Genomic DNA, 18,167 nt, shown 5'->3' on the forward strand with positions numbered 1-18,167 from the left:
TGGAGCTCATAGGATGGTGACCAGAATGTATATATTGGCAGATGCTCCTTTTTAAGTATTTCACTGCAGTGAAACCAAGGCTGAAATTCATCTTCTTTTTTTTTAAATGCCGACATGATTTTATATCATTTTAGAATATATAAACAAGCTTTACATTGTTTTCCCTGGGCACTGACAGGATTGGAACTGCAGTTTCAGGGGTGAAAGGCCTGTAATTAATACAGCATGCCAATCAAATCCCATCAGCGAAACACATTTCATTAATATTTGGGGTTTTTTACTGTTAAGCCACGTTATAAACATTTTAGCAGTTCACATCTGTCTCTCATAGAACAATTGTAATTGAAATTAAAATGCGATTTTTTTTTTTCCCGAAGTAATTATGTTTTAGAAGCATACATTCTTGCTGGCGGACATAGGATGTGCTCAGCTCTGTATCTCGGAGCACTCAGAACTCTCTTTAGCCACCAGTAACAACTGTGTTGTCCATCTTTCACCTGCCGAACGGAAACAAAACGTTCTCCTGAAAATTCCTCTTCGTTTATACGACGTTTTGCCCTTCGTAATCCTGCTGTCTGCCTTCTCCCAGCCTTTTCAGCCCACCTTCCTCCTGCCCTCCTCTGCCTCTTCACATGAAGCCGCCCTCGACGGGGCTGCACCGGGGACAGTGGGCAGTGATGGGCAGGGTCTCCCGGAGCCCTCCAGCCTGTCCTCGGCGGATTGAGCCGGGGGAGCGGTTCCTTCAGTGAGCAGAGGCTGCTCTGGCAGCAGAGAGGGTTTCACTACAAAACGTTAGCTCTGTGCAGCGTTTCTCCTTCTTTGGCGAAGTGAGGTTGAAAATTCGGTCTTGCGGGTTTCACAACTGTATTTTCCCATTTTAAGAGCATCATTTTAATATCAATAGTTTAATATATCTTACTAATATTTTAATCTCACATTTTACTAATTAACCGCACTTTTTCTTAACATCTTTGATTGCAAACTCATTCTTCCCACACAAAGGCAGGGAAAAGAATCTCAAGCATAAAAGGTGTCCAAACCAAAATGTGAAATATACTACCTGCTGTCTGGTGATAGCTTGAGATCAACGAACTGGGGATTCCTGCTTTCCCTGTGTTCTGCAGTGAAATTACTCCATGTGATAAAGGGAGCCTAAATGTGTGTGACCCCTAATCCTATCACCTCACCAACTTTCACAGCTGAGGAAAACGGGACGTAGGAGCCCCTTTAACGTGCTGTATTGGCCTCCCGAGTAATCTTATAACCTGTCATATAAAAAACATCAACGTACTCAGTCTTCCCTCGGTTTTATGAGCAATGGGTTTATTCCTTGACACCAGTAAAAATTAAGACCCGGGCGCTTGTGTGTTGTCGGTGTTTAAGAATCTGTGCCCAGCCTGGGTGCCTGGCCCGGCAGGGCCCGGTTCCGCAGCCGTCGAGGGGCTGAGCCCGGGGTCCCGCACAACCGGCCCGGGGCCGTCGCCTCCGCTGGGAAACGGAAGAGCCCAGGGGGAACGGGGGACGGCCGGCGCTCTGTTGCCTCTCCTTCTCACTCTCCTCTTCCTCCTCTCGCCATTCCGACCCCGGTGGTTCTGGGGGTACTGAGCTGGGTTCGGGAGGTGCGGGGTTGAACCTTGGCTCCGGTGTCGCAGCCCTGCCGCTCTGATCCCACTGCTGCAGCCCAAATCAGCAACGCACATGCATTTATCGATTAGTTGATATGACGGGTTGCTTGGCGTTGTGTGGGTATTTGTGCGTGTGTTTATTTTAGGTTTTGTTTTGTTTTAAATCGGGCTTAAACAATGCCACGGGTTAAACAAAAGTTTAAACTCGCTCTGTGTGGAGAAGGGACTGAGCAAATAAATCAGAATTTATACTTTGAAGCTCTCGGCTTCAAAAGCCCATCACCGCCGTCCGGGGGTGACACGTTACCCGCCGAGCTTTCGGGAAACGAGGCTGCGTCTGAACGCCTCCCTGTTCCCAAGATCCCATCGAAAATCAGGGTTCAGGGTTGTGCACCCGCAGTTCCCGTTACCGGCTCCACAGCCGCTCCTCACCCAGGCTGAGGGGTGCCCCAAATCCGTGCTACGTGTCACTGCTTCAGCACACGCTTACCGGTAACCGGCTGCTGTCGGGGAACACCTTTCCCCGTGTATTGTGCAAACGCTGAACCTCAGGAATACCCGGAGAGTCCCCATGGGAAGAGCAGGATCGGGGCCTGGGGCTGGGAGCGAGGGACTAGCTCCATCGCCCTCCGGCTGTTCTCCCCCGTTTTCCCCGTGCACCCAAACGTGCAATCGAGGCAAAACCAGCGAAAATGCCACGGATCCCTCATCCTGATCCAAAATAGAAACCCTGAAATAATTAGAGGAGCAAATCTGTAGTGCGGGGAGGGGTGTCAAATTGGCTCATCTGTCATTGTCTAAATGAGGCTGAGGGCGAAAGTGTTTATTGTTCGTGATAACCTTTGAGCCTGGGATCAGAGGATTTCTTTTAGGAAAACACCTTTTAGAAGGGATTTCTCCTCAACCCAGTGCCACAGCTCAGTTTCTGTAAACTCATGTCCCGAGATAACTAGAAATAGCAAGCTTTGTGCCTATTAATCATGGGCGAAATAATCACCGCGCTCTTCCGTTCCCGCCTGTGTCCTAGAGCGGGGCAGGACCGGGGGCAGCCGAGGGGAGCGCGGCGAGGACCGCAGGGGCCGGGCGAGCGCAGTCCCCGGGACTTCCAAGGGCGGCTCCGGTCTCGTCTTGCCAGCACCCGGCGTGTCAGATGAGAACGCAGATATGCGAGGGGGAGAGGGGACAAGGAAATGCTGCCAGAAGAGCCCGCAGCCGGGTGTGCATCTTCGGGGTGATCAGCTGGCATCAGGTGAGAACATGTCACGCCGGGGAATTACATCACGCAGCCACCCCGCAGGACAAGCTGCCGGGCATGTGTGCGAGGAGCTGGGGACAGGAGCCTGTAGGCAAGATGGGGCTGAAGCGGGGAGAGGCGGGAGCGGCTCGGGGGGGGAGGGCTCTCCCCTGCCCCCCCCCGTCCAGGCTCTTCTGCCCTTGGGTATTCTCAGCGTTCGTCGAGCTTTATTGCGCCTCAGCGTTTTTCTTCCCTCTTGCTCACTGCATGTGCTCAGAGTCCCGAAGCGGGCGCTTCCAACCCCGCAGTCCCCAAAGCCAGTGCGATAAGCACTGACACAACTCAGGCAGGAGCGGTTACAGCGCGGCTCATTCGCAGCTTCTGATGTGTCCCCACTTGACGCGATCGTTGTCTATTGACAAAGGCGGTTCAGGAGAACGCCGCAGAAAAGCCCAATCGGATAATATAACACCACTACCCACCGACGGCGTTTTCTGCCAGCTATTAATATCTTTACGTAGAAAGCGGCACCCTCTTGCAGGCAAAGCCCTCTACTCTTCCTCTCCGAATTCTCTGGTTTCCGTTTCTCCCTTCAGAAGCGCCGGGCGGAGCAGCCGCGTCGGGGGGAGCGGGGATCGATCCATCCCGGCTACCTGAGCCGCCTCGGGACAGGGCCAGAGGGGCAAGGGCTCCCGTGGGAGGGGATGCTCCAGTGGGGGCGAGGAGACTGGACCGGTCTCTCTGGGACGGCGGGGCAGAACAGGGGAGCGGGACCAGCGCCGATCTGGAGGACGCTGCCCCAGTGGAGGATCCCGGCCGCAGCCTGCCCGCGGGTAGCGCTGTGCGGGCGCGGAAGGGGCGCGCCGGCGGACCGGTGTATGCGCGGCCCGCGGGCATGGCCAGCTGCTTTGCACGGCCCGGGACGGGGCCCTGCCTGGGCCAAGCACCCGCACGGGGACTCTAGGCGATCGGGGAAGGGAGAAGCGGCCGCCGGGTGCGGAGGGACCGCGGATGCGCGGCGCCGCGGCGGCCGATAGAACCGGTTTCGATGGGCCCTGGGGCGGCGGGGTGGGAGAAGAGCTGCTCAGAGCGGCCGCGCTCCCGTCGGCACGACGGGGGGAACGCTAGTCGTAACCGAAGGGCTGCCCGGCCCCAGGAGAAAACGAGTTCTCGTTGTTGGAATTTGGGGATTTTTATTTTCCTGAAAATCGAGTTGTATTTCGATTCCTTGATTAAATGGATAGAAGTTATCCCGCGGCGCGTTTGTTGAGCAGAGGAGCTCGTCTGCGGGCCCCTCCAACGGAACCCACTCCCCGCCGCCATAGGAGCACCGGGAGCCTGGCGGGCAGCCCGATGCGGCCGTCCGCACCGGCAGAGCGGGCTCTCGCCGCGGTTCTCGGCGCTGCTCCGCGGCACCGCGCCCGACGGCAGTGCCGGGCTGAGCGCTTGCCGTGCCTCTCCGGACCAGGCCGCTACCGCCGGTCCTTCCTGCCCAGCTAGCGAGGCCCAGACCCGGCACCGCGGTCAGCGCAGGCCCGGTGCCCCCGCCTGGGCCGCGCCACGCACCTGCCAGTTCGCGGGAGAACGCGCGGAAGGTTCGGGGTCGCCGCGTCCCTTCCCGTTCCCGTCCCTCCGACGCACCGCCCTGTTCACGCCCGTGCGGGAGAGGCGGCTCTCCGGAGCGGGTCTCTGCGGGAGCCCTTTCGCCGGCAGGGACAGCCCCGGGACCGGCCAGACGGGGCTCCCAGCCCCTGCCCGCGCCCCCGGGGCACCTGCCGGGCCACCGGGAGCGGCTCGGGGCCGCGGAACCTTGGGGCTTCGGCAAAGGTCCCGAAGGGGCCGAGCGGGGGGCACGGGTGGGGGGGTGCCGCCGCCCCCTTCCGCGGTCGGCCGGCGGGGCCGGTGCGGCGGCCCCGCAAGATGAAAGGAGGCGCTCAGAGGCGCGTCCCGCGCCGGCAGGTCCCGTCCCCCCCCGCTCCCCCCCCCAGCGGGTGCACATGTCAGAGTTCACAGACCTGGCTGCTGCCTTTACAACGCTGAGCTGTAAAAGAGCGGATATTAAACCCGTATAATGGATCCAGCTCCAAGGAGAGGTTAAATTTCCCAGTGAAACGAAGGTATTTACCCTGAACTGGGAAAAGACCCCCCCAGCCCCCGGGCTGGGGAACCCGCGGAGCAGTCAGGGCCTGGCGGTAAACCCTGCCCCCAGCCCTGCACCTGGCACCGGCCGCCGCGGGGGCACATGTGCGCGCCACGCTGCTGCCAGCCGGGCCCGGCCTGCCCCGGCCGCCCCGTCGGGGCCCGGCCAGCGCCTGGCGCGCACGGAGCCCCCGGAGGGGGTGGGGGGACACGTCGGCATCGGTAGAGCTGAGCTTAGCCCCGAGCTGGACCCCGTCCCGATGTCCGCCCTGCTTTCTTGGGCCTCAGCCGTCTGCCCGGGCCGAGTGCGACGGCCGCTCCGCAGCGCTACCGAGCGAGGGACGGGGTTGCGCCGACCACCCGGAAAGCGAGACCGGGGGCAAGGGCCGCGCCGGGCGAGCCGGTAGCGGGAGACGAGGCCCGCGATGAGCGCCGCCAGCGCAGCCCTTCTCCGCGGGCGCGGCTCCTGCGCGTTGATCTCGGCGCCGGGCGAGCCATGGCCCGCGGCGAGAGGGAGGACAGCGCGGAGCCGCGCCTGTCGCCGCAGGACGCACCGGGCCGGTGGAACGGCCCCGGTGCTGAGGCCCGATCCGCGGCTCCCTCGGGCGAGGGGTCCGAGACCTCCCGTCCCCGCGGCCGCACGACGAGGCGCTCCCGCGGCGGAGCAGGACGCGGAGCCCAAAGTCTGTCTGCTGAGCTGCCCTCAAAAATCCACTTAAGAAAGATGAAGGCGCATGCAAATGTGTGGCGCCTCCTTGCTTGTGCCTTTAATCATGGTAAATTGACTCTAGTTCCTCCAGGCCCCCCGAAAATGCACCGCACCGCAGCAGAGCTGGAACTCCCAGCGCGCCGCGCACCCGCACCCGCCGCCACCCCGGGGCGTCTGGCGCGGCCCCGGCGCCCCGTGAGATCCCGCTCTCTCAGCAATTTTCCTACCCAAAAGCTGCCGTGAAGGGAACAGCGCGCAGAGATAGCATCAGCCTGCCTATATCAAAGAGACCCTGCTTAATTAAAATACCGGCTCCGTGTTCGCCGCCTTCCACACGGCGCGGCCTCCGACCGCGCAGTGCCGGCCCCGCTCCCCCCGGGACTGTGCGGGGGTTCCCGGCTTCCCGGGCGGGGGTCGGGCCGTTTGAAGGGCCGCACCGGCACCGAGCGCGGCCCCCGTCGCCCCCAACCCACCCGCCCATCCACCGGCCGCTTTTCGCTGGGCGCTTCGGCGGCTCCGGCCCGGTCACCGGCTCCGTGAGGCTGCTGGGCGAGCGGGACCCTCGCGGGCCCGGGGCGCAGCCGATCCGGCGGACAGGCCGGTCCCCGGGGGGGCTCCGCGTGGTTCACGGCGAGCGTTTGTTTGCGCTACTGAGCAACAGCCCGATAATTTATTGTTATTGTTATTAGTAACTACACTTTGCAGCTCGCTTACATTTGTCCTTCCGAAGGAGGGAGAGCGGCTGAATCAGTCACTGCCGTGCGCAGCCGGCGGCGGCTCATCCCGGCGGCGGCCACTCCGCCGAGGCTCCGGGGCTCGGGGCCGTCGGCGGGGAGCCGCCGGGGACTCACTCGGAGCCGCGGGCTGCAGAGCCGTTCTGGGCAGCGCCCGGTATGGGGGAAACCGCGAGGTCTCCATCCCGGTGGCTGCCCCGGCGACGAGCTCAGCCTCTGTTCACAGTGCGGTCGCCCCGGTGCCCCCGCGTTCCCTGAGCGCTACCCGCCGCGGCGGGCTCCCGGCAGCGATGCTTCGGCGGGGAAGGTGCAGAGTCCAGCTGTGGGTAGAGAAAATAGGACAAAGTGAGAGGGGACCCCCCGTGGCCGTCCTGCGGTTCTCACTCCGCGCCCCGCCGTCGGGGGGCCGCGGGCAGAGTCGGGGGCCGGCGGCCGCGCAACAGCGAGGCGGGAGACCGTCGAGGGGCGGGCAGCGCTGCCGGCTAGTCGTCGGTGCAGCTACCGGGATGGACGGCCCCGCTCCCGCCGGCCCCGCGGGCGCTGCTCGCCCCGGCTGACCCCGGCCCGGCCCCGCCGAGCCCGCATGAGCCCCGGCCGTGCCGCCGCACGCCGGCAGGGGGCAGGCTGCGCCCGACGCCCCGCCGCACCGGGCAGCCGGGCCGGGGTCAGCAGGGCCGGGCCAGGCCGGGCCGTTCACTGCCTACCCCGGTCGGGTGCACCCGCACCCGCGGATCCGGCAGCGCACCCCGCGGGCTGCACGGCTTCCCGGCCCGCAGCAGCGCGACAAACACTGCAGTCTGCGGAGCTCCCCGCAGGGTGCGAACTCAGCGCCCAGCGCAACACCCCCGGTCCCACGGGGGCAGCGGTCGGTACCGCGGGGAACCCGAGCTGCGTCCGGCGGGGCTGCCCGCAAGCAGGGAACAGGGAATGCCCACGGAGCCGGGGTTGCACACGCGTGACGGCAGCCGGGGTCTCTGCACCGGGGCCGGCATGCTTACGCCGTGGCATAGGGAGTTCCTGCTGTCGAGCCGGCCGCGGCCCCGCGCTGTCCCGAGCCCAGTGAGGCGGTTCTGTCACGCACACATCTGCAGACCCACGAAGGAGGGGAGCTTTCCCCGCGAACCCTCAGCTGAGCGCCCGCAGCGCTCCCCGGGGCTCTGGCACACGCATGGATGCAACGGGCGGGACAGAGGAACGGGAGAAGGGGCCGGGGACGCCCTGTCCCAGCGGAGCGGCACCGGCCGCGGCGGAGCTCGGGCAGCACCACCCGGCCAGCGGCACCGTCCGCCGGCTCCCGGAGGCTCAGCCCTCCGGTACTCATCCCGGTGCTTCGTTCTCCCCTGCCTCGTTTAGTAGCTGCGGAGTTGTGGCTGGCTGCCTTCCTCACTCGAGTCTCAAAATTAAACCAAAACACCTCAAAACAAAAAGATTTGCCTTGCAAATCAAGGGAGAATTAGAACGAAGCCACGGGGAGGTGGGGTTGCGTTAGTCTTGGTTTAGTTTTATTTCTGTGATGGTTTTGCGCGTGGGTGTTTTAATTGTATTTTGTTTTTCGTTAAAAGCACTATATAAACCGAATATAACACCTCATCGAATTGTTCTCGGGTAAGAGGCAGGGAGAATAATTATCCGGTGCAGCGTTCGTACACACACATGGCAAGAAACAACAAATCTTTGGTGTGATATTTGCGAGTAAAAACCTACGAACAAAGATGGAATTATTGCTGCGGGTGCGATCTAGGAGGGTTCCCGCTCTGCTCTCCACGGCCCCGCCGCGCAGCTCTGCCCTTCGCTTTTGGTTGGGTTTCGGGTTTTGTTTTTCTCCTTTTTTAAATGGAGAAGTTACGAAAACTACTGCGGAAAGAGGAGCTCTAATTTTCCTTGCAATTGTAGAAGATAATTTGGCGGAAGCTTCGTGTGATGGAGAACACGGAATCCGTCCGAGAAAATAGGAAGGGAACATAAAAAATTAATGCGAACGAGAAGCTTTTCTCTCCACTGATTGAACTCTGAAATTTAAGCAGCTTTTATCTTGATCTCAGAATTAAATAATCATATATTATTTTTTCAGCATTAGCTACAAAGGTTTTCGGATTTGTGCTGTCCAGAACAAAAACTAAATATGCTCCAGTACAGAAACCCCTTTCCAAAATATTTAACTAAAACGTAATCATGAATTTCTTTCAGAGATGTTTCTGTCCGAAAAGGCTTTATCTTAAGACCCAGAAAAAAAAGCATTAAGTAATTCAAGTTAACACTTGTCCCGCTTATTAAGTATCAATATTTTGGGAGCGTTACAAAACAAACTCCCTTCCCTCGTCGGGGTCACGGCACATCGCGGGTCACATTAAGAAACCCCGCGCGGAATCCCGCCCGGATTTTCATTTCCTCGGATTTAGATTTTTAACGGTATCGGCAAAAGAAAACCCCCAACAACAAAACCGAAAGGAACGGGAAGCCGGGGCCGGGCTGCCGCGCTCCCCCCGCGCACGGCCGCCGGTGGGGATCGCCCTTCCCGGCCGTTGCGGTCCCGAAGCGGGGATCAGAGCGCGGTGCGTTACGGTGCGGTTCCTTCTGCACGTTGCCCGCGGACTCCCGCACCGCACGCTCTCACACGCGTTGGCGATCCCGCACGCACGGAGCTTTGCGGTACCGCTCCCGGTAGCGCCGGTCCTGGAACGCCGCGATCGCTCCCGGGCCGCCGCCCGCGGGAGGGTCCCGTAGCTCTTGGGCCGCTGCGGGCAGGCGCGGGGCCGCTGGACGCTCTCCCGGGGCCTCTCGTGGGCAGCTCCGCCGCGACCATGCGGGGCCGCCCGGCAACGATTCCCGCAGCCCTGCGCCCCGTCCCCCGTCCCCGCCGTGGCTGGTCGCGCCGCCACCACCCGCGGGACAGACCCACGTCCCCTCCGGGCCCGGCCGCTCCGAGGGACGGTCCCACCGCCACCTGCCCGCGGCCCAGCGGGGGACGCGCGTTGCTACCTACCCCGGCAGGGCAGGAGCCAGGAGCCGCCGTCGGGCCGGTAGCGGGGCGGGGAACGGAGCGGCCGGGGCCCTGCTCCACCGCGATCCTCGGCGGCCGCGCTCGCTCTGCCCCCCAGCCCGCCACGGTCCCGGCCCCGTTTGCCGCTCGCTGCGCCGGGGTGCACGGAGCCCGCGCGCCCCGGGCTCCGCCGCGCTTCGGGGGCCGCGGGGGCCCGGCGGGGCCAGGGCACTATTTGACGTCGATGAGACGAATCACCGCGGCGCAGCGATACGGCGCGCACCAATGGAGTTCAAATGTCAGCAAGTTTGAGGAGGGGTGAGGCACCGGGGGGTGTGTTCCTCCGCCGCGGCCCCTGCTCTAAACGGCGCGGCTCCTCGGGACGCCGCATGGCACATGGGCTGCGGAGCGCCGGGGAAGCCCCGCCGCCCCGCCCGGCCCCGCCGCGCCGCTCCGCCCGGCCCGGCCCCGGGAGGGCCCTCCGCGGAGGGCGTGGGGCTCTGGCGCTGCCGGCGAGCAGGTGACACCGCGGGCTGCCCTGCGCCGTGTGCGCGGCATGTGCGCGCCCGCGTAGCGCGGGCTGCCCCCATGGGCAGCGGCGCCGGCTCCTTCCTCTGCCCCCCGTCTCTGGAAGTGCAGGCAGGAAACGCTCCTCATGTCTCCCAGATAAAAATAAAAGCGACTCCCTCCTCCCGGCCGCAGAGTGCCCCCGCGCTCGGCCAGACGCGGGGCTGAGCCGGCCCCGCCGCCCGGCAGCGCCTCTCCCCGCCGCCCGGAGCGCCGGGCCGCGCCGCCGCCCGCCCCATGGATATCGCAACAGGTCCCGAGTCCTTGGAAAGGTGCTTTACGCGGGGCCAGTCGGACTGCTCAAAGATGCTGGACGGTATTAAAATGGAAGACCACCCTCTGCGCTCGGGTCCGGCCACGTTAGGAGTGCTGCTGGGTGAGTTGCCGCTCGCTTCTCGGCTGCGCCTAAAGCGGCCCCGGAGCTTCGCGGTGCCCGGGGCCGGCTCCGGCGGGGCCCGGCCAGGCTGCTGCGGGCGCCTCGCCTCGGGCTGCCGCCGGGCGCGAAATCGTCTCACCGACGTTTGCGGGGTGCGGGTTCGGCAGCGGCCGTCAGGCTCAGTGTCGCCGAGCTGCGGGGCCAGGGCTGGGCTTTCGCTGCCCGCTGGCTGTCCCGGAGCCGGGGAAGCGGGACCGGGAGAGTGGGGCCGGGGTCGGGCCGGGTGATTGGGACCGGGACAGGCGCTTCATGCCGCTGTCTGCCGTTCGCAGGGTCGGACTGCCAGCACCAGGCCGTCTGCGAGGGCTGCCAGCGGCCCATCTCGGACCGGTTTCTGATGCGGGTGAACGAGTCCTCCTGGCACGAGGAGTGCCTGCAGTGCGCGGCGTGTCAGCAAGCCCTCACCACCAGCTGCTACTTCCGGGACCGAAAGCTCTACTGCAAGCAGGACTACCAACAGTAAGAGCGCGGCGGGGCTCGGCGGGGCCCGGCGCGGTGCCGCCGCCGGCGGGGAGCCCTGGCAGCCCGGCACGGCACGGCCCGGCGGCGCACCGCGGGCTCGGAGAGTGTTTCCGAGCGGGCCGCCGTCCCGAGCCTTGCGGAGCGGGAAATCACCGGCCCGGGCCCGCGGCTGCGGGTGGCGGCCCCGGCGAGCGGGGACCCCGGCAGCGGGCGGGACCGGAGAGACTTTGAGCCACTGCGCCCGTCCCAGGCAGGGAGCCGCTGCCTGTCCCCGCGCTCCGCCGCGGTCCGGGACCCTGCGGCGCCGTCGGAGCGGTCCGGCAGCGGGGCGGCCCATTTCGGCACGGCTCGGCCCGGCCCGGCCAGATCAGGCAGCGCCGCGCTCGGAGTTGCCCCGCAGGGCCCTTCTTCCCGGGGCGATCCCCGTCCCACCGCCGCCCGCAGCCCCGGGACATCCGCGCAGCGGAGCGGCCGGTGCCGGCTGCCCGGCGGCGGGGCCGTCGGTGCGCTGCCGCGGGCTATCCCGGCAGAGCCGCCCCGCCGAGCCGCCGCCGGGCGCGGAGGGTGCGCGGGCGGCCGCGGCGATCCCGCGGGGCCCAGCCGCGGGGACTGGCGCCGGCCGAGGCTCCGCGGCCGGGCGCGGCAGGAGGAGCCCGGCGCTGGCCCCGGCCCGCCCGGCCCGGGCGCTTTCTGTGATTTAGGCTTTATCCCCAAATGTCAGGCTTTGTCGGGCGGCCGCCCCCCGCCGCGCCGCGTCCCTGCGCAGAGACAGAGCCCTGCCCGCGCCGCGCTTGTCCTCCCCTGCAGAAGCCCACTTCATGCTTGTCACCGAAATTGAGGATCCTTTTTGTGCCGGGAGGGGGGCGAACATGGGCACTTCAATCACTGGGACATAATATGGCTCTGCTAGAAGTCTGGCAACAAACAAAGAACAACAACTATTGGTTTGCATCAACTTTTGTCAGGCATTCAGCAGGCTTCCAGAAAGGCCTGAAGTGGCTTAGTGGCAACAATGTGCATTTCATAGCTACAGCATGAAAATCCATCTCCATGGAAACTGGTAGTAAATGCTAACATGACATGCTGGGTATAAATATTGTTAGGGTTATAACTCTTGTATAAACGGCCCAGATAAATGTCGCCCTATTTAGGAATTACAACAAAACGTGTTATTTCATGCTGCAGCCCTCACCAGCGCTGCCAGAGACTCTTCCATGGGCCTGGGTGCTCCACATGGTAAAAGCCCAGAGCTCGCTGCCGCAGCCACCCTCACGGGGCCAGGGCTTGGCGATGGCTGGGTTTTCCCATACCCCTGTGCAGGGGGCAGATCCACAGACTTTATCTTTTACTTCTATACAAAATAAACCACCCCGTGAGAGCTGTAGTTGTAAATCAATGAAACCTCTGCCTCTATAGGTAGTACTACTTAGGTATTTTTTGTTAATTCAGAAAGGGTTTAGAATAGTCTTTAGGCTGCCTAAAAAAGCATCATTTGGTCATGTAGATATTTACATTAATTACACACCAATGTACCCTGAGTCCCATCTTTAGTTTCTGTAAAATAGATGATTGTGCTTCGCGACTTTAAAAAGCAAGATCGTAGGCTTCTGCTGTGTGAATGCAAAAACGCTTTCCTGACTGAAAATAGAAATGTCACCGCTTCAGAACTTTCCGTGTTATCAAAGGTGTCCAATTGTATAGGGGGGAAATGGGGTAACCAGGCTGACGAGCAATAAAAAGATATCAACATGTTGGCCTTTGTTGAATCCCAGCACCTCGCGTGACATGACATGGTCACCTGCTGTGTGTGCCCCTCCGGACTGACAGCAGCAGCGGCTCGTGGAGAGGGGAGGGCAGCCACCGTAAATCCAAATTTGTTTTCCATGGAATTTTATTAGTCCAAAAAAGCAAACACGTGAAAGTGCGCTGATACTGTTCGTGTGATTCCCCTGCCGGCTGCCTTTTGGACCTGGAGAAATACTCTTTTCTGATAGCTGAAGGATAAAAATAGCTGCTCGTACATGGCAAGCGGTTCTGGGCTGTGCGGTGCAGGCGATCGGTTTGATCAGTGAGAGTGTGGAGGGAGGAGTGAAGCCATGAGCAAGTTGTGCAAGTCGTCTCCAGTGTGTGGGAACAGCCATCGTCCTGGGCTGTAGCGTTCCGGGATGGAAAATGCCTCTGCACTAAGAGAGCGTGCTTTGGAGTAGTGAGATGGAATGGTATCAGTGCAGAGGTAGACCAGTATCAGCAAAGTCAGATGCTTTTTGTTATCCTGAGTCCTATTTACAGATCTCTGGGGAGAAAAAAAGGAGAAAGAAAAAAAAGAGGGAGAATAAAGATTACTTAAATATCTTAGTTACTGAAATTTGCTTTAAATAGATTTTTCTGTACATAGTAATGTAATTTAAAGGTCAGATTTCTCTAGAACTCCCAGGACTATAATCAAGTGCTGTGTGTATATCTTTGGAAAACTGGTGTCTCGTCTTTCTAATGAAAGCAAGCTTCTGATGGGTCAGATATCAGACCTTAAACCTTTCACTGGGTCAGGAATGATTCCTGCCCATCCTCGGATGAGGGCATTGCACATTAGGGGGAAGGGTGAAAACATTTTTCTCTTTTTCTTTTATTTTTTCTTTTTTTTTTTTTTTTTTTTTTATAAAAATGTTGCCTGTTTGAAGCTGCCCCTGTGCTTGGAATGTTAGAATAAATCCCGGGGGAGATGGATTAGTGGCCCAGGCACAGTTTGGGGTAGTCAGAGGTGCCTGATAGGTGTAATTTATCACAAAAATATCATCAATACATCAGTGGGACCGGTGGGACAAGCTGTGCATGCGTTTTACTCTGGGTTTATACAAGAGATTCAACACATTTTTGCATGAGTACATCCTGATCTTTTGATTTAATTCAAGCAAGGTAGTTATTTTGCTGAAATGTATGATTTTGAGGGTCACAGGTACGTTTGATTGCGAGGTTTTTATAAGGGGAAAAAACCCAGAGCAGCCCAGTGGCACCAGGGAGGCTGGCTCTTGCAAACCCGAGTCAAACAGAATCTCTGTGATTTTAACGAGAGCTTTGCCAAATGGCAGGGGGAGTGTTGCACGCTTGGAACCTTACCCTTACACTTTTTTCCTTTAAAAGAAGTTTTCTCTGTGACAAACTGAAACCTTCAGAATGAATGTTTGTCAAAAACAAGGGGCTTGCGGTAGTTACATTCTGGTTCTTTGCTTAAATGAATTTATTTATTGTACCGCTCGTAACAGTGCTTCCTGCTATAAAATGTTAGTAATTATAAATATTACATTTCTTTCCCATTTGTATGTTTTCATTTGTTTGGTGATTGTGCTTTTCTGCTTTGTTTTTATCTCACTATCCAGCACGATGTAACAATATACCCTAGTTATTGCTGACATGAAACAAAAAGATATGCTATGAAAAATAACCGTTTCAGGTTACATATTTCATATGTAAGAAATGCATATGATTTCTAGAAAGATCCATATTCCTGTTCTAGCTTTGGGAAGAAAGGCTGTAGAAGAGGTCCGTTATTCCAGGGGTAGGAGAGCAAACAATCACAGTTGCTATTTCATAATTTTACAGTCTAAGTTTTGCTTAGGGTGGGAAAGAGAAATAGTCAGGTTTTTTGTTAGATTCTTCCAGATATATCAGGCATTGTTTTAGCATCGTTACTGGGCGCTGTTAAAAACGCCTTGCTGTATATTTCTGGTATGTCTTTATACTGTTCTTCATCTGTAAGTCCTTTCTTGTCAGTGACTGGGCTTATTTTTTATGTGCAGTCAGCACGGAGCAGCATGTACCTCGCAGGAAGGAAAGAAAACGCTGCGAAGCCCCGTTGCTGCAGGGGAATGTTCCCCCTCTCCACACTTTGGAAATTCTTTCACAGGAGTATAATACCGAGGCTGATGTTTCCCAGTTCAGTTGCATTTTACACTGAAATAAGACAAAAGCTTCCTAGGAGTAAATGTCTCTTATTTTTGTGACTGTTATTTTTCATCCAGCGAGAGCGCGCATGTCTGTGGGGAGCGCGGGCTGAGGAATGTAAGCAGGATCCGCGGTGCAGGAGGTGACTTGAGCTCCCATGTTCTGCTACATGCAGAATGGGCAATAACCATTTGCTAACAGGCAGGTTTTATTTGTTTTCAGTTATACTTTCTTCTAATTTCTTAAACTGAGGAGCACCAGGCGTGTTGTTACACTGATCAGTGCAATTGTTCCTCATGGGAACTCAACAGAATTGTGCAGGGCAGTGGTGTGTGTCGTTCCCCCCCCCATGTCATTTGCCTCTCGTGTCAGGCTGGTACTCATCCTCGTGTCACTAGGAAATGGCATAAAAATGGGGTGAAATGTAGAGGTGAGGATTAACCCAAGCACATGCCCAGGACATGGAGTAATGCTTAAAGTTATGTCATGCACTAAAAATGCTTTTAAAAGTCGCTGAAACTCTCTGGCATTTTTGCTGACAATCCAACCAACCTTGCGCTCTCAGCCACATCGGCCTGGTTCAAAATCCTCGGTACCATCAGGCTTCCGTAAGCACCTCGAAACAATCCCAAAAGCGGGAATGCTGAGGAAATGTAGCTGTTATTTCTGACGTCAGCAGAGTCGCTGTGGCCGGGCCGAGCCCCCGCAGGTCCCCCCGGTGCTGGCAGGAATTCATCCCACAGCACATAGGGCAGATAATGGCACCGGAGCCCAGGGCTGGTTCCGGGTTAGGCTTAGGAACTGCTTTAAAAAAGGGGATCTGGAATGGAACGTGTTTGAAGAATTTGGGGAGACATTTTGGTTTTCTGCTGCAATCATGGTAACCTTATTGGACAAAATAATTGCAACGGTGGTAGGTAATTTGCACTAATCCATGGGAGAAAATGATAGGGGGCTCTTTTTGTAATGCAGGCAGTATACAATCAGATTAATAAGAGGATAATTTATAATGCTTAACTACCAACCTGGGAAAAAATAGCCAACAAATATGAAATTCACTGCAAAAGTGTCTTTACTGCAGCATATAAGAAACGGGAACATTTTCTATTCTGTTTAGAAATCACAACTATTAATTTTTGGCCTAAACTTTTGAACTAGTTCAAAGGCATACATCACACATTTTCAACCATCAATAATATATCATGATAAAATAGCTGGATTATAATGTCTCTCTTCTTAGACTAATTACATCATTAGTGTATTTCAATTGTAAATATATACCCTTTTTGCTCGCCTCCATTGTGGAGCAACCTATAAAGCATGGTACATCATAGTGTGCTCTGGTGAACTTGGGAGGTGGATGCATTATTTAGTAAAGAGCAGAGGCTGATTAATTCAGTCACTTGGGAAGGAATATCCAGGAGTATGCTTTTCATAATGCAACCATGATTTTTATTTTTCATTCCAGTCAAAATTCAAACTTGCACTAAATCTGCTACTTCTTGTTGTAACAGGAATTGATTTAATTCCATTTAGTGCCTCCTTCTCCTGGAAGCGAGTAGGATACAGTAAATTGCTAGAGGATTGCTTGAGCTCCCTGCGTGCTCGGTGTGCAGGTCAGCAGGAGGTTTCAGTGCACCAGAAAGCGAACGGGGCCCTCCTTGGGTGTAAGGAAACAGGCGCTGGGAGCCACTGCGCTGGCTGCTCTGCACTGGGGCACACGCGTGTGCACCTCCCACCAGCACACAGACCCAGAGAGGCCCACGGACCTCTGCTGTGCTCAGTGGGGTGATCTGGGGGGGAAGGAGTTAGTAAAATGCTTCATTCTTCTCACCATTGCTAGGCTAGGAGCAGGCAAGTACGTTTTCTGTTTGGTTTGCAGAGTGCTCCTTGCGTTGTTCAGTTCTTGTGGCAGAACGTGGTGTGTAAATATAACAGCAATATTTCATGATAATATTAGAGAGGGGTTTTCTACTGCTTGGGCTGGCTTGGACTGCGTCACGAGTTGCATAAAATGCAGCTTCACTAAAAGGCTGTGAATTTTCAACCCCAGCGAGATGGAGAAAGGCCATTACAGTGTCCTCTGTAAAGGGTGTACTAGGTCAAGCAACGTACTTGCAGAGAAAACAGGGATAAATGCTTCTCTTTGCCTACTTTTTTTTTTTTGCCCGCATGATATGTCATGTTATTGCTCAAGTGAGGTAAGAAAGCAAGCAAGTAAATAAATAAAACTGTGAAGTGAATGGTGCAGTAATCTCCAGTAAAGGTAAACAAGCTGGGTATTGCTCTTGGACAAGTTAGTGTGGTAGAAAGGTTTTTTTGGCATGATTTGGGGATGATTGCATTACTCAGGAGGCAGAGATTGACTCATAATGAAATGACAGTTTCTTGTTCGTTGCAAAATATAAAAACTCCGGATTTGTCCTGAAACAAAGAATAAGGTTATTCGTAACAATGTGACGGGAACCTTGACAGCCGAGTCTCCAGCAGCCAAATAATGACATTAGAGGAGTTGCTTTGGATTTAGATGGGTGCAATTAAGAACAGAAATTTCCTTCCTTTAAGTGAATTGGAATGGATATGTGAAGTGGGCAGGGAATGTTTATCGAATATACACCTTGCAGTTGTGGTTTGCTATATCTAAAGCTATGAATTAAACCCGATTTTTGTTTGATAAAAGAAGTATTAGAATTTTTGTTTTAGAAAGCAGAGGTGTTTTCTGAATTACGATGTTTTTTAAAATGAAACAGGGAGATGAGGTTATTTTGCAGCAGTGGGAGCTTGAACAGCACTGGTAATGGTTAGGGAAGGAGACACCACTTTTCTCCATTAGTGACTAAGTAAAACAAAATACGTGTACAACTTCAGATCTAATTTAAAATGATGAAAGTAAAGCTGGACTTCTGAGTCTGAGAATGGAGGCCATGAGAGAGAAAAGATGACAATACTCGTGAGGTAAAATGAGCTCACTTTTGGTTTTAAATGTAATGCTCTTTAGTGTTTCTAACATACATGCTGATATAGATCTAAATCTTGCATGCCTTGTTCAGGCAAATTATTCACTGTTTCTAGATGCCTCTTTAAATTCAACATAAAATCAAGGCAGATATTTGACCTATTTTTTTCCTTCCTTTATTTTTTTTTTTAAATGCTAACCTTATATTTGCTTTACATTCTGGACTTGCTTTGGCCACACCGATATTCCTCAAGTGAAATACCGTCTTACTCTTGTTTTACTTCTTGGTATGTCTGCAATTGCTTTGAACAGACCTTGACAAACTCATCCACGTGCTGTGTCTAATGCAGCCGCGAGACCAGAGCCAGCCCCTGGCGTCCTCGGGC

At 56.6% G+C, this 18,167-nt stretch overlaps 2 protein-coding genes across 3 annotated transcripts in view; both read left to right on the forward strand.

Annotated features, from left to right (window-relative positions):
- The window catches only part of LOC115617185 (collagen alpha-1(I) chain-like), a 59,580-nt gene extending 49,837 nt beyond the window's left edge, over nt 1-9,743 (forward strand). The window contains exons 2-10 of the mRNA XM_030507405.1: nt 2,026-2,117; nt 2,653-2,874; nt 3,456-3,692; nt 4,185-4,686; nt 5,287-5,774; nt 6,137-6,343; nt 6,438-6,598; nt 6,940-7,754; nt 8,864-9,743. Of these exons, the coding sequence (XP_030363265.1) occupies nt 2,026-2,117; nt 2,653-2,874; nt 3,456-3,692; nt 4,185-4,686; nt 5,287-5,774; nt 6,137-6,343; nt 6,438-6,598; nt 6,940-7,754; nt 8,864-9,743 (3,604 nt within the window). The remainder of the gene's footprint in view (nt 1-2,025; nt 2,118-2,652; nt 2,875-3,455; nt 3,693-4,184; nt 4,687-5,286; nt 5,775-6,136; nt 6,344-6,437; nt 6,599-6,939; nt 7,755-8,863) is intronic.
- Nucleotides 9,744-10,225: 482 nt separating this feature from the next.
- Nucleotides 10,226-18,167, forward strand: part of LMX1B (LIM homeobox transcription factor 1 beta) — a 97,486-nt gene continuing 89,544 nt past the window's right edge. For both annotated transcript variants that reach the window (XM_030507392.1, XM_030507391.1), the window contains exons 1-2: nt 10,226-10,364; nt 10,697-10,883. In XM_030507392.1, the coding sequence (XP_030363252.1) occupies nt 10,226-10,364; nt 10,697-10,883 (326 nt within the window). The remainder of the gene's footprint in view (nt 10,365-10,696; nt 10,884-18,167) is intronic.

This window comes from Strigops habroptila, chromosome 15 (assembly GCF_004027225.2).
Source record: "Strigops habroptila isolate Jane chromosome 15, bStrHab1.2.pri, whole genome shotgun sequence".
Classification (NCBI taxonomy): Eukaryota; Metazoa; Chordata; class Aves; order Psittaciformes; family Psittacidae; genus Strigops; species Strigops habroptila.